This window comes from Condylura cristata, unplaced genomic scaffold (assembly GCF_000260355.1).
Source record: "Condylura cristata isolate star-nosed mole 26May11 unplaced genomic scaffold, ConCri1.0 scaffold00004, whole genome shotgun sequence".
In the NCBI taxonomy this organism is placed as follows: domain Eukaryota; kingdom Metazoa; phylum Chordata; class Mammalia; order Eulipotyphla; family Talpidae; genus Condylura; species Condylura cristata.
The window spans coordinates 63,083,862-63,096,792 of NW_004567105.1; the positions used below are offsets into that span (position 1 = coordinate 63,083,862).

Here is a 12,931-nt window from a genome sequence, read left to right on the forward strand (position 1 = left end):
CACAGGAGAGCAGAGAGAGAGGGGAGCAGCCCCCTCCTACCTGGTCCTGGTGCCCTGCCCTGCAGCTGCCCCTCATTCCCGTGGAACAAGTGAGGGGATTTCAGCCCAATCTGTGCCCACCCTTCACAGGACGCCCCTGGGAGCCATTCTGAGGGCGGGTCTCAGGTCATAGGGTGTGAGGAGGCACTCGGCTTTATTTACAAGTCTCTGCAGGCTTAGCTCATAGCTCCAGCTTTTTCAGCACTCCCCTTGGCTCAGAAACCTCCCCTACTGACTCCCCAGTTTCAGCCCCAGGTCTGAGCTAAGGAGCCTGTATTTGCTGCCATCTGGAAGCTCCTGCCTGAGGACTGAGTCCTAGGTGATGTTTGGGCCCTGGCCTTCTGGTCAGCTTGCTTCATGGGGACTTTTTTCGAGAGCAACAGGACAGGGAGCTGCATGATGTTACGCTCAGCTGGTGGCAGGCTGGTCATGGCCTCAACCCCCAGCTTGTGCCTGTGATGGTCCCCATGGCCCCCCGACCCCCATCCCGACATCTCCCCTTGGCTTCACATACTCCCTGGGTCCCCAAGAAGGCAAGAAGGAACCAAGGACCCAGCTTTACCCATTCTCCCTCTCGCCTGCTGGTCTCAGCCTCCTGCACACCTCACTCACTCCTGTAGCCCCCCAGCCCTATACCCCCAGGGCCTAGTCTAGGCTTCTCGGCAAGCTCAGCTTCATCACAAGGTGTAAAATAAGGGCATCCCATTGCCTGGAGCTTGGGATCTGCTGGGCTGAGGCTTCTGCTTCTCTGACCACTTCTGCCTAGCTTCCTGGTTCAGACCCCTGTAGATGAGGTGAGAACCTTCTGATGCCATAGTTTTCCCCCATGACCCCTCCCTCCTTGTGGCCAGTTTGGGTGTGGCTTTAGCTCAGCCCCCTAGTTCAGCCAGCCCCTTCCAGAAGGGGCCCCACATCCCATTACTCTTTTAAAGCCAATGCTCTTCCTGGCAGAGGGTGGGACAGACGCATGTCTGGGTGGGTGTGAAGCCGCTCTAGATATGCAGAGGACAGTGGCCCAAGCTCTGCTCTATGGAGCAACCGCCTGGGTGAACGGAATGGCGCCTAGGCTGGGAAGCGGGACACGGGGCAGTCTCGGGCCCCCCCCCCGAGGGGTGTGAAGGTGCAGCCGTGGGCCTCCCCATCCTGCCTCCTGCCCTGAGCAGGGAGAGGATGTTCTGCAGCCTCAGTGGTCCATGATGAGTCTGGAGTCTCAGGTGCCTGGATCTGGCCGGGCCTCGGGCACAGAGCCCGCCAGTCCCACTGCCACCCCAGGAAGCTCTCACTTCTCGCTTTTCTTCTTCTTGGCCTCGTTCTTCTCATCCTCCTCTACCTTGATGGCCACTGTGTCCACACTGTCCTTCTTCTTCTTCTTCTTGTCCTCTGAGGGACAAGAGGAAAGAGCCCATCAACAGGTAAGGCAAGCCCCTGAGCTTACATGGATGCCTCCACATCCAGCCCTTTCCTTCCTTCCCTCCAAACCTCACCTTCCTCAAGCTGAGGACCAATTTCTGTGCTCTGGTCCCCAGGGACAGGGCTGGGTCCCCTCCCTCAACTACTGTGGGTGTTGCGGCAGACTAGGGTGACTCTGCTGGGCCCCAGCCTCTCAGCAGGGTGAAGGAGGCCTGGGCTGGGGAGGGGCCCTCACCTCCGGGGATTTCTGTGAGTTCATTGAGCGGTGGCACTGTCTCTAGTTTGTCCGTGTACATCTTGGCCGCCTTCCGCTGCAGGTACCGGGCTTCAATCTCCTTCCGGGTCCGTGGCACACGGCAGTTAAAGACGCAGCACAGAGTGATAACTGGAGGGGGACAGAGCAGGCTTGACTGGTCTGGACCTCAGATACCCAGGAATGGTGCCCACATTTTACTCAGTCTCTCCCTCTCCAAGTTTTTCACCCAAGAGCCTGGCAGGAGGCTCCTCATCCCGACAAAGCCCCTGTAGCTCTGGGGCTCCCAAGAATCTGTCCTGAGTAGGCCTGGCTTCATGAAGCACAGAGCCCCACTCTTAGAAAGTCCTAGTGCTTGGTTCAGTGCTCCGACACCACTGTCTTGAAATCATTATTTTGGAACAAGGGGGTGTCACAGTTGACCTTGCACTGGTCCTCCCAGTGACTCGGGCCCGGAGCTGAGGTTGAGAGTGCAGGAGGCCAGGGCAGGCGCCTGCACCATGGCTCAAGATACGGTTTCCGGGGGCTGTCCTGTCCTTTCTACTCAGGCCTCCGGGTTCCAGGGGTGCTCCCCTGCCCCCCACCCCCCGCCCCCAGGACCTTAGACAACAGGATGTGTCTGCATCCGTCTCACCCTCCCTGAGGAGAAGTCAAAGCTCCTGGCTATGAGCTCTGGGGAGAGGGCAGAGACCCTGCCCTGAGGCGTTCCCCTCAGACACTTACTCCAGGAGTGGTTTTCCGGAGGAGGGCAGCTGTGCCCACGCAAGCTGGGCTAGGGCATGGAACTGGCCTGTCTAGTGATGGGCAGAGCAGGGTAGGGCTTCCAAGCCCTGGCTGGACTGAGTTTATTATTCTAAGGCCCATACGGTCTGACAACCTGGGCCCCAACCTCAGGGGTGGGGGTGGCACTGTTTCCTATTATAAATAAGATGACCAGACATTACTTCCTGGCAGACTCCTGGGGGCAAAAGGGACAGGCAGGACAAGCCAGGACTATTTTGAGACAGATGGATCAGCTCCTAGCTTGGGCAGAGGTAGCCTCTGGGGTCATCCTGTACAACTTTTTCAGGCAAATATGTAGCTCCACTGAGCCTCACCAGACTCACAGAATGACACAGGAATGAATGAAGGGGGTGATCTCGAAGACTTTGTTCCTGAGGAAAGGCTTAGATCCAGATGGGGGAGCCCATAGCATCCAGGCACACCACCCTGCTCTGCCGAGGGAGGCCTGAGCAGACAGCAGGCCTTTCTCACCCACAGAGCTGGGTTCCAGTCTTCCTCACACCTGGTGTGTGTGCCTGAGGCCCACTTGATCCTGCTGGCTTGGGCGGCCTCCACCAGGCCCCTCCCCAGAACATGCCCACCCAGGCTCTCCGCAGAGTTTGGGTTCCGGCCCAGGCTTCAGAGGGAGTGAGGGGACAGCCACTGGCACCCAGAGCTGGGTTTGCCCACCACCCCTCACTCTAGACCTGGCCTGGTTGCTTTCCAAAGAAATAGAGAAACCAAATGTCTTAGATCAAGTTCCAGGCACCAGGGGTGGAGGCTTAGGGACAAGTCCCTGGCCTGGAGGAGACACCCAGAGGACAAGGTTTTGGGGTGATACTCCTCTGATGCCGTTGACAGGGCTGTGCCAGCTCCACTGTCCAGCATCCTGCACGGAAGGTAGCAGGTGCTGACCTGCTGCCCGGTGCCTGGAGACCACCCCTGCCCCTTTCTAGAAAGTGGGGTTCGGAGTAGGAGTCAATCAGCGGTTGAGGTCCAAATGCCTCTTGGGTCTGACACTGCAACTTTCTCGTGTGACCCCAGGTATTGCCAACTTCTGGGGCCACGCAGAGTTCAGGGAGAGTCCAGTCAGCCCTGGGGTGCTCTAGTTGGTTACTGGACCTCACCCTAGCATCTCCCTTGCCTCTCTGGGGACACCTCAGCTGGGGCTGCAGCCCAGTGTCTGGCTGGAAGGCCTCCGCGGGGGCCTGGCTGCTTCTCGGTCTTGACGAGGCACAAAAGACAGTCTCTTGCTCAGATCCTGCCCCCACCTCAGCCGTGAAGGAATGGCGGAAGGGGTGTGGATATTTTCCTGCAGAGAGGACACTTTTGGTGCCAGAAGCAGCACATGCAAATCAGATGTCACTGTCTCCCTCAGAGCCCCACATCTGGATGGATGCTTCATCATTGACTCTGCGTTCTAGGGGATCATATCCCGGGACAGCACTGTCACTGCCTCTTTAGCCCCATCACCCTCCTCCTGCCCCACCTGGGGTGCAGCAGTCAATGTCCTATAGAGGTTATGAGGACCTTGTAGAGGTGCTTTCCTGCCATCACCCACACCGCCCCTCCCGACAAGGCCGTTCTTCCCTCCCGTGGGTCTGCTGAGGACTCTCCTCTCCGCAGCCTCTGTGGGGTGGGGCTGGGGGGTATTTGTATTTTTCCCTTCACTGCCTGTATGCCCTGCCTTTCGCCCCCTCACCCCCACCTTGGCCTCATGGGTACCTCTCTTAGACTCTTCTTTAGGCATTGGTGACCTCCCGTTCTGAACCCGCACGGTCTGACCCCTTTAACTCTGGATCCCTGCTCTACGCGGGCTGAAGAGTGCACGCCAAGTCCATTTCTGTTTCAATTTTGCATCAAGCAACTCCCAGTCCCAGGAGAGGAAGGGTCTCCTGCTTCTCATTGAGGTGGTGTGAGTCATTCCAAGAAAATGGTATTTGACAAGGCAGGGTTTGCAGCTCAAAAGCCACATCTGCTGGGCATCTGGGGAGCCCCTGGGCTGAGCTATGGCCACGGGTGGCTTTGCTGGAGCCCCTGGGTGTGGACCCTTTAAGCTGGCCAAGCTTCAGGAAAAGCAACAGGAGGCCAGAGATAGGGAAAAATGACATGTCCTCATCCTGGTTCAGTGGAGTCCCCTGTAATTTCCGTAATTGCTGTGTGGCTGCTCGGCAGAATACCTCAGGTCACCGCCGGCCTGTCAGCCATCCACAGGGACTTTGTGTGAATCAGAAGGTGCCAAAAACCACAGCGGGCCTCCTGTAGGCGCCGGGCCTGCTTGCACTGCCCGGAATTGCTGCCCTGAGCCCCTGGGGGGGCAAGGGACAGCGGGTGCTGTGTTCCACTGCAGCGAGGTGGGGCAGGAGGGGGCTGCTACTCACTGACGGACAGCACGAAGAGCGAGAAGATGCCCACCACGTGCCACAGGCGCATGTCCCAGAATACCACGGTCTCCTTGGTCAGCGGGGGTGGCTTGGGCTTGGGCGGTGCCGTGCTGGGCTGTGGGTCAGATGACAGGGGAGTGAGCCAGGCAGAGGCCCGAGAGAGGGACCCAGGTCCCAGCAAGGACCCAGCCCAAGCATTTCAGAGTCTCCTGGAATCAAGTATTTTAGCCATTTATAACCAATGTCGTTGGGAAGTTGCAGGTTTAGATCAAGAGAGGAGAGCGGTGCCCCAGAATCCCAGAGCTAGGGACTTGGAGTTGATGCTGGGGGAAACCAAGGCATGAGGAGGCAAATAGAGATAACCAGTCCCAGTCAGGTTCAAGTTTCCTTCAGGAAACCTGTGGGTTTCTTCTTGCTCTGGTCCTGGGCCCCACACAAGCAGGAGAGGTCTCAGGACCAAGGCCAGAGACAAGAACCGCTGTGCTGCCCCCAGGGACATTGCTCTCCTGTGTGCGCCAGGAGGGTGCGTGTGGAGCTGGAGTCAGGGCCTCATGGCTCTGCTGCCAGTCCAGGACCCCCATCAGGTAGCCTCAATAATCACCCACCCTGTCAGGGTCACCTCCGCCAGCGCTCACCAGACAGCACTAGATAATTTGTCTGCAATGTGGCAGCGACACCTGGAGGCCAAAAGATGTAAGTGTGACTAGTCACAGCCGGCCACCTCCCACTTTCCCCGGGGGCACCACCCTGCTCTGGGGTCTAGGGGACACAGTCCTGCATAGGGGGTCTAGGAGACATAACCCTGCTCTGGGAGACTGAGGGCCAGGCCCCTGACCTATGAGTTTGACCTGTGGGATTGTCACCAGTTTGCCTGGCAGAGGGAGCGGACCATCTGGGCAATACTTTATCCCTGGTTAACTAGATAAGGCCAGACATGAGGAGTGTGAAAGGCCACCCGCTGCCGCCTACCTGTGCAGTGCTTCCCCCATCCCTAAACAGGGGTTGGGCGCCTGCCATAATTAGCCAGGCACTTGCTCATCTAATGACCACCCTCTGGCCTGTGTTGGAGAGCTCAGGGCATCAGCAACCTGCCCTGGGAGATCCAGAGGACCTGTGTGCCAGGAATCGGTGCACGTCTCCCCGTCCTCCTCACTCGGGTCAGCTGTGGTGGGAGCCTTCTTTTCTCTGGGCCTCAGTTCCTCCATCTGTAACTCGAGTGGGGTTGTTCCAGGGTCTCTGGGAAGCTCTGTCTCTATCCAACCTGAGCGGTAAAATGGACGAGACATCCCTCCTTGGCATTATCCTGAGTCGGGATCCATTTGCAGGGTTGGGTACACGTGTGAAGGTTGAAGAACCAGTGGGTTCAGGGCACGCATCTGGGGCTGGGCATGAGTGTGGTTGAGGTACAGTTGGTTAGGGCACATGTCTATAGATTGGGGCCAGGGCCGGCATGGTGGCGGGTTCCCTGATTCTAAGGCTGTGTGTTGGCCTGGTTGGGTTGTACGGTCGGAAAACTCCAGGCCCACATTAAAGATCTCACATTCTGAGGCTGGACAACTGAGGGTTCCCTATTGACACATGCTTAATTCCGTCTTTGTTCTGGGTGGAAGTGGAACTGTGCGCTCACCCTGACAGGGTCTCAGGTGGAAAACAACAGGTAAGAGTCGAGCATCTCGTGGTGGGCACTGCTGGGAATTCGGACACTTGGAAGCCTGGTCTCCATCAGCACCTCACACTGATGGGGGGGGGGGCGGGGCACCTGCATCTAGGGCTGGGGTGAGTGGAGTTCTGGACCCCACCCCCTGTGTATCTTACTGATGTTTCCCTGGATTCTCAGGACTTGGCCAGTTCTCTGCTCAGACTATAGGCAGATGGCAGGCGGGGGGACCCCAGGTGTGTTCCCTGAGGGTCTGCGAGGTGTTTCTGGAGGCTGGAGGAAACAGTCCTTGTTTCAAAGCAGACTCAATCCACCATCAGCCTTCTGCTCCAGACTGGCTGAGATCCTGCACCCGAGGCCCCCGGCAGCAGGTGCGGGGTCCAGATATACTCCATGGAGCTAAAGCAGCCTGACTCCCCTTGCTGGAACTGGCATCTGACTCCAGCCGGGCCTTCTGACCACACCTCCCAGTCAGCAGCAGGCAGAGGCCAGCACCCAGTGCAGGACTCTGTCCGCAGCCCCCCAGCCCCTGCCTCTGTCCCCCCCTTATGCTGCCGTGTCCCTGCTCTCCCGACTCTGCCCAGCTTGCAGAGCCTCCAGCTGCGCCCTCCCGTACTCTCTGGCCCTGCCCCTTGGGCCTTCTCCCTCTGTGCTCTGGGACTCTGGGCCTCATATTCCTCCTTGCTTTCCCTTCCTGGCTTAGCAGGAAGAGTGCAGAGGGAGCAGGGAGGCGGCCCCTGGCCCTCTCCCTGCCCTTCCTGGCCCCGGCCAGGCTCCTCTCTGCTTTCTGAACCATCTCAGCAGTTCCCGGCCTCTCCCAAGGTGCTCTCTTCCAGTTTATGCTGCCCTTTCCAAATGAGGACTGAGGCCGCCATTCTTGGGCTCAGAAACCTTTGCCAGCTTGGGTTTTCGCCAGCACCAGCAAAGCCCGAAGTCCCTAGGTCCTGGCCCACCTGCACCTCCCCTCCAGAGCCTGGTGCTCCACACCCAGGAGAGCTCAACATGCCGTTGCTCTGTGAAGGGCCTCGGGACCCTCCGCTCTCATCCTGCAGCCTGGAGAGCCTCACCTCCTCCCCAGAGCGAGTCTCCCCTACCTAACAAAGAGTCCCGGAGAATTTCTGGAGGCAGCAACTGTCTCCCCTGGCAGACACTAAGACCAGGGACTAGCTCTCCCCTATCAGAATTGAGGTCACTGAAACCACAAACTATGACCCCCCCCCCGGCCCTTTACCCCCCCATTAGACCAAACATTCAGGATGGGGGCTGAGTGTCCCCTGTTAGGCTGGGCAAGGCTGTGATGGGTGTCAGACGCTGCGCCCTTCCGTCACAGCAGAGGGCCTAAGCTGGAGCTGGGTGTACCCCACAGTCAGGAGGCGCTTGGGTCGGGGCTGTGTCACCCTATTAAACTAAATCTGTTAGAGCAAGAGGCAGGGAAAAGCCAGCTCTCCGTCAGAAAAGTGCCCCGCCCCCCTGTCTGGGTGGAGAGGCCACCGCAACCCCTCCGAGCGCCAGCCTCACCTCTACCAGCTGCCCGGCGACCCCCGCGAGGCACACCCCCAGCGCCGAGCTGCCCAGCACCCACAGGGCCCCTGCGCCTCGCCGCTGCCCCGCCATCTTCGTGCTGCCAGCTGCACCTGGAGCGGTGTGACTGCCGGCCAGGCTGGCCTGCTGAAGGTCCACTGGCCAGCAGCGCTCAGGGAGCTGATCTGGTCGCAGGCTGTGAGTGGGCATCATTTATTCATCATCGGTGTCTGGTTCCTGTGCCGCGCCCCACATCACTGCGGGGAGGGCCGCCCCCCTCCTGGGAGACCAGACTCCAGACTCCAGACTCCCCTCCATCCCCACCGAGACAGACACAGTGTGGGGGAGGGTGGCAGGGAGGACAGACTGGCGTCAGGTGCTTGAACAACAGGTCTCACCCTCTCCTCCCCTCCCTCGCCTCAGTTTCTCTATTTGGGATGCAGGGAGGGGCTGGGATCTGCTGATCTTAGCAGGCCCTTCCCATTTTGAGCATTTGAATTTGAAAAACCATACAGACCAGGTGGGAGGGGGTGGCAGGGATGGCAGACAGGTTGCCATAGTGACAGGCGCTCAGGGATGTCCTGGGCTGGCTAGCTGCCCAGAGACAGCTCTGATCACCCTGGACACCAGAGATGGGGGCCGGGGAGGGGGGGCAGTGGGAGGAAGCAGAGACAGTATGGTAATGGCCCACAGCTGTGGGTGCTGTGATCCACCCAAAGAAGCCAGCATCGGCAGCCTCACTGGACAGGGCGGGTTCCTTCCGGAAGGGCTGGAGGACCATTTTCTGACCCTGGTGGACCCTCAGCCCCTGCCCCAGCCCGTATGTGGTCCATTTACTCTTTGGTCCAGATCCCAGTGTGAACCTTGACAGACCAGGCATGGAGGGAGGGAGGGTGGGCAGGCCTGAGGAGCTGCAGAGACCTAGGAAGACCTTGGAAGAGGATTTGGGGGCTAGGGTGGGAGATGCTTTCTAGGCCCCTCTCTCTCACCTCCCTCCCTCCCCTATCTCCATTACTGTGACTGACACTCCTGGGCCCAGGTGTTGGGCCCCTGCATTTCTCATCACCAAGGACGCTAGTGGAGAGCTGTGCCAGCTGGAGTGCTTTAGCCTTGGGTTCTGCCTCAGAACTAGAGACCTGGTCGACCCAGCGCCTCTGGGGCTCCTGCCTGGAGATGCCACACATGGCAAGGACTGAGGCTAGCTGTGGGGCTAGGGGGTGACACAGCAGACAGGAAAATGGGAGAGCCGTTGGCAAAGGATGACTGACTAGCCTAAGGAGTCCATCCAGGGGAACCTCAAAGTGGACAGCAAAGTTGGGGGCTGGGGGACTGAGTCAAGCTGTCCATCCAGGCTTGCCCTGGTCAGGTCAATGGGAATTCCATGGAAGTCCAATCACTTGCAGTGGCTCTCTGCCTGCCCCGCCCCCTTCCTCATGCCATCGGCCATGGGTCACACGAGGGAAAGTCACACCGACCAGTCGGGAAGTTCATTCTAGGAACATGGGGTCAGGAGGCCTTGCCTAAATTGAGTCTGACAGTGACCTTAAACAAACCTTGACTCCTCTCAGCTCATCTGTGGAATGGAGAAGGCAAGCCTCTCATCAAAAGGCTGATGTGAGGATTATATGAACTAACAATTATGGGATACTGAATACATGCTGGCTGTCCTTGATTGGGAGGGTGGGGAGGGTGTCATTGTTTCCTGTAAAGTTTGTCTTTCCATCCAAGAAGTAGGGCAAGCCCAGTGAAGAAATTTGAATACAATCATGTGTGTCCCACAGTCCCCAGAGATGGCCACTGCTTCCCCACTGATCTGCTCGCCAGGCCCTTGAACACAGCTCACTATATGTTGTTTATCATACACCTTTTTACCCAACACCAGTATTCTAGACTCCACCTCCAAACCCACGGTCAAATATTGTCACACACACTTTAAAGTCTAAGTGACTGAGAACTAGACATTAAGTTCTGAAAGGCTTGTAGCCGTTTTAGGCTTTAATAACTTCAGAAAGGTAAAGTTACCAAGTTCCAAGAAGCACCCTTAGAAAATTTAATTACTTAAATTTCATTTTTTTGTCTTTTAGAGATGGTAAAAGTAGACTGAAAACTTAAAGCGATGTTTCAAAATGCACAGTGTCCAGTTAACAAAGAAAATTTAAATCTTTGAACAGTGCCTTTTGTAAGTTTGTAATTTTATACTTTTATTGATAATATCTGAAGTTACTAAAGCTTAAAACTAAGACTTCTGAGCCCTCTCTGGTGGCACAAGGGGGTAAGCCTCAGAACTAAGAAGCTATCTGCAGCCACTGCAGCACGAGTTCTATCCCCAGCCTGGGAGCTGACCCACATGGGGCGGCAGGCCTCTCCTGTCTCACCTGCTGCTCCCCTCAGCAGTATGTTCCAGTTCATTCACCTGTTCTGTTCCCCACTCTGTCTCTGGTGAATCCTCTCATCACCCCCACCTCTGGCCTGTACCCCAGTTCTTGTGCGTGCAGATAAATACATCCTAAAAAAAGAAACCAAAAGCCCCTTAGACTTCTGAAGAATGGGCAAGAATATCGATAGCTGTGAGCCTCACTGGGCTATTTCACCTCTCCCTGTTTTTCCCTCATCTGTAAAATGCGTCTAGCTATAGTATAATTGCACTTCACAAACTAGCAGGTGCTGTTCATTATGATTCTTACTGTCATTGCTGTTAAAGACAGTGTGATATCACACAGAGCAAAAACCCAACAACACTTGCTCAGTCCGTGCCCTATTGCTGAACATGTACATTGCTTGCAACGCTCCAGGGCGCAGCATCACTAGAAGACCATCCCGAAAGCTACGCCCTTTTCCACCTTTGGAGGCTTTTCTTCTTCCACTACTCATGAGAAATTGAGGCCCAGAGTGGGGTTGATCCCTACCCCATGTCACAGGAATGAGGCCCTCAAACTCAGCTTTTATCCCTTAACCCAGGGCTCTGCCTATTGTTTCTACTTTTTATGAGGTCCGCACACACGCCTGCACCCCACTCCCAGGTCTGGGGTAACAGAGCTCTGGAGCCTCAGGCTGGAAGACAGTGTCCCTTGAATGCTGGCCTACTGATCCTTGTTTGTCTCTGTGTACTATATTTGGCTCCTGCGGGTTTCCTGTAGGGACCCAGTCCAGCTCCAGGGCCTCTGGCTTGGGAGCCATGAACAAAGTCAGTTGGCAGTGGGCAGGAGATGCAGTGGACTGTTCTTTTCTGCAGACTGAAACTCCAAAACTCAAGGTCTCGAGAAGCCAGGGGTAGGGAGCAGGGATCCCCTTCAGTCACAGAGTCAGACTGGGATTCCAGGCATCTTGGACTAAGTTTGATCTGGGGGTGGGGGCTGGGCAGCCCAGGCTCGTGACACAGAGACTGGGCCTGCTGGTTGCTGGCAGTCTCTGACCTTGTTGGCCCCCAGCCCAGACCCAGAATAGCTCTGGGGCTGGGTGGGGCCTGGGTGAGACCTGTGTGTACATAGGCATGTCCTTGTGTCCCAGGACACTCTTGTGTGCAGGAATACACATGCACACGCACTTGGCTGTGTGTGTTTGAGTGTGTGGCTCATTGCGCTCTCCATGGAGCAGCGTGGGTCTGTCTGCGTGGACGTGTGCACGGTCTGCACACATGTGCCAGTACAGGGCTAATGCCAGAGTTGTGCAACATGTAGCCTTGCCAGTGGGCTCAATAATAGATGGTCTGTGTGGCACAGTGAGTATATAGCCACCCCCACCCCCGCCCCCGCCCCCACTCCCATGACCTGTAGGGAACCATACATGTCTGCAGATGATTGCGGAAGGGCACACATCTGCACTGGGACTAAGCCAGGGCCCTTAGCTGGGTTTCAGGGGCCAAGGGCGGGTGGATTTAGTGGAGGCTGCCTTTGGGCTCTACCAGGGACTCAGAGGCCTGGGTCCCCGATAGGTCTTGCCCCATTTGGTAGATAATAAAACAGGGCTTAGCAATGCCTATGAGGTTACTGGTAAGCGGAGAGTGGGTGAGAGAAGACTACCCCCTGCCCCCCAGGTCAGAGCTCAGCCAGACTTCTGAGGCTGCTGGCAGGCATGGTGCCTGTTGCCCGTCTAAAGAGAGATGGCAGGGGGTACGGGCAGTACTACCTCCTGAGAGACTACTGTGTGTCAAGGGAAGTGATGGGGGACCAGCCTGGGGTGGTGGCTAGAGGGTGAGTGGGTGCCCGACAGACAGCAGGCTCCTTGGTATAAGCTGAACCAAAGTCCCGCCCCCTTCCAGGAGGTCTGTGGGGACCAGGCTTCTCTGCCCTTTCCAAGGTCGCAGGCCCTGGCATGGGCAACTGCTGGCTTCACGCTCCATTGGGTCCTATTAAGGAGTGGGGGTAGGGGTTTTTCTCACTTCCACAAGGTCATAAAGGACTGGCAGCTAGTCCTGGCTGGTTCTAGGGGCAGCGGGCGGCCTCGATTTACCCCAGTACCAGTTACAAGTCTCACAAACCCACCCAGCAGTCTTGCGCCAGCCTCTGTGACTCCATGCACCCCAGGCCCACTCAGCGTCAGAATCGGTGGGGGAGGGGGGCTGGGGAAGCCCCACCGGGACCAGGAAACCGAGGCCACTTCCCGGACACTGCCCAGCTAGGTCTGGAAGTAGGGCGAGCTTGGGCCAGAGCGCCTGTGGCAGTGGAGGCTGGCGGGGTGGGGGAGCCGGACGAAGAGCTCCCGCTTCCTCCCTCCCCCACCCCCAGCTGAGTGCCAGGAGACTTTGGAACCCCGGAGGGCGCCAGAGGGAGACCTCAGGGGAGACCTCGCGCGGGAGGACTGACAGACGCATTGTCCCGCCTCTTCCCACGCGAGCCCCTGGGCGCCCCAGCCGTGTGTCACACTCCGAGGCGGGGCGGAGGCGGGGCGGCGAGGCGAGGGGCGGGG

At 57.6% G+C, this 12,931-nt stretch overlaps 1 protein-coding gene across 1 annotated transcript; it reads right to left on the bottom strand.

Annotated features, from left to right (window-relative positions):
- Positions 1-181: 181 nt before the first annotated feature.
- TMIE (transmembrane inner ear) lies at positions 182-8,179 on the bottom strand. Its single transcript, XM_004676239.2, has 4 exons — positions 8,024-8,179; positions 4,846-4,963; positions 1,685-1,834; positions 182-1,419 (listed from the first exon to the last, which is right to left on the bottom strand). Exons 1-4 carry the CDS (start codon positions 8,117-8,119, stop codon positions 1,319-1,321), a joined length of 465 nt encoding a protein of 154 aa, XP_004676296.1. The 5' UTR covers positions 8,120-8,179; the 3' UTR covers positions 182-1,318.
- Positions 8,180-12,931: the final 4,752 nt, after the last annotated feature.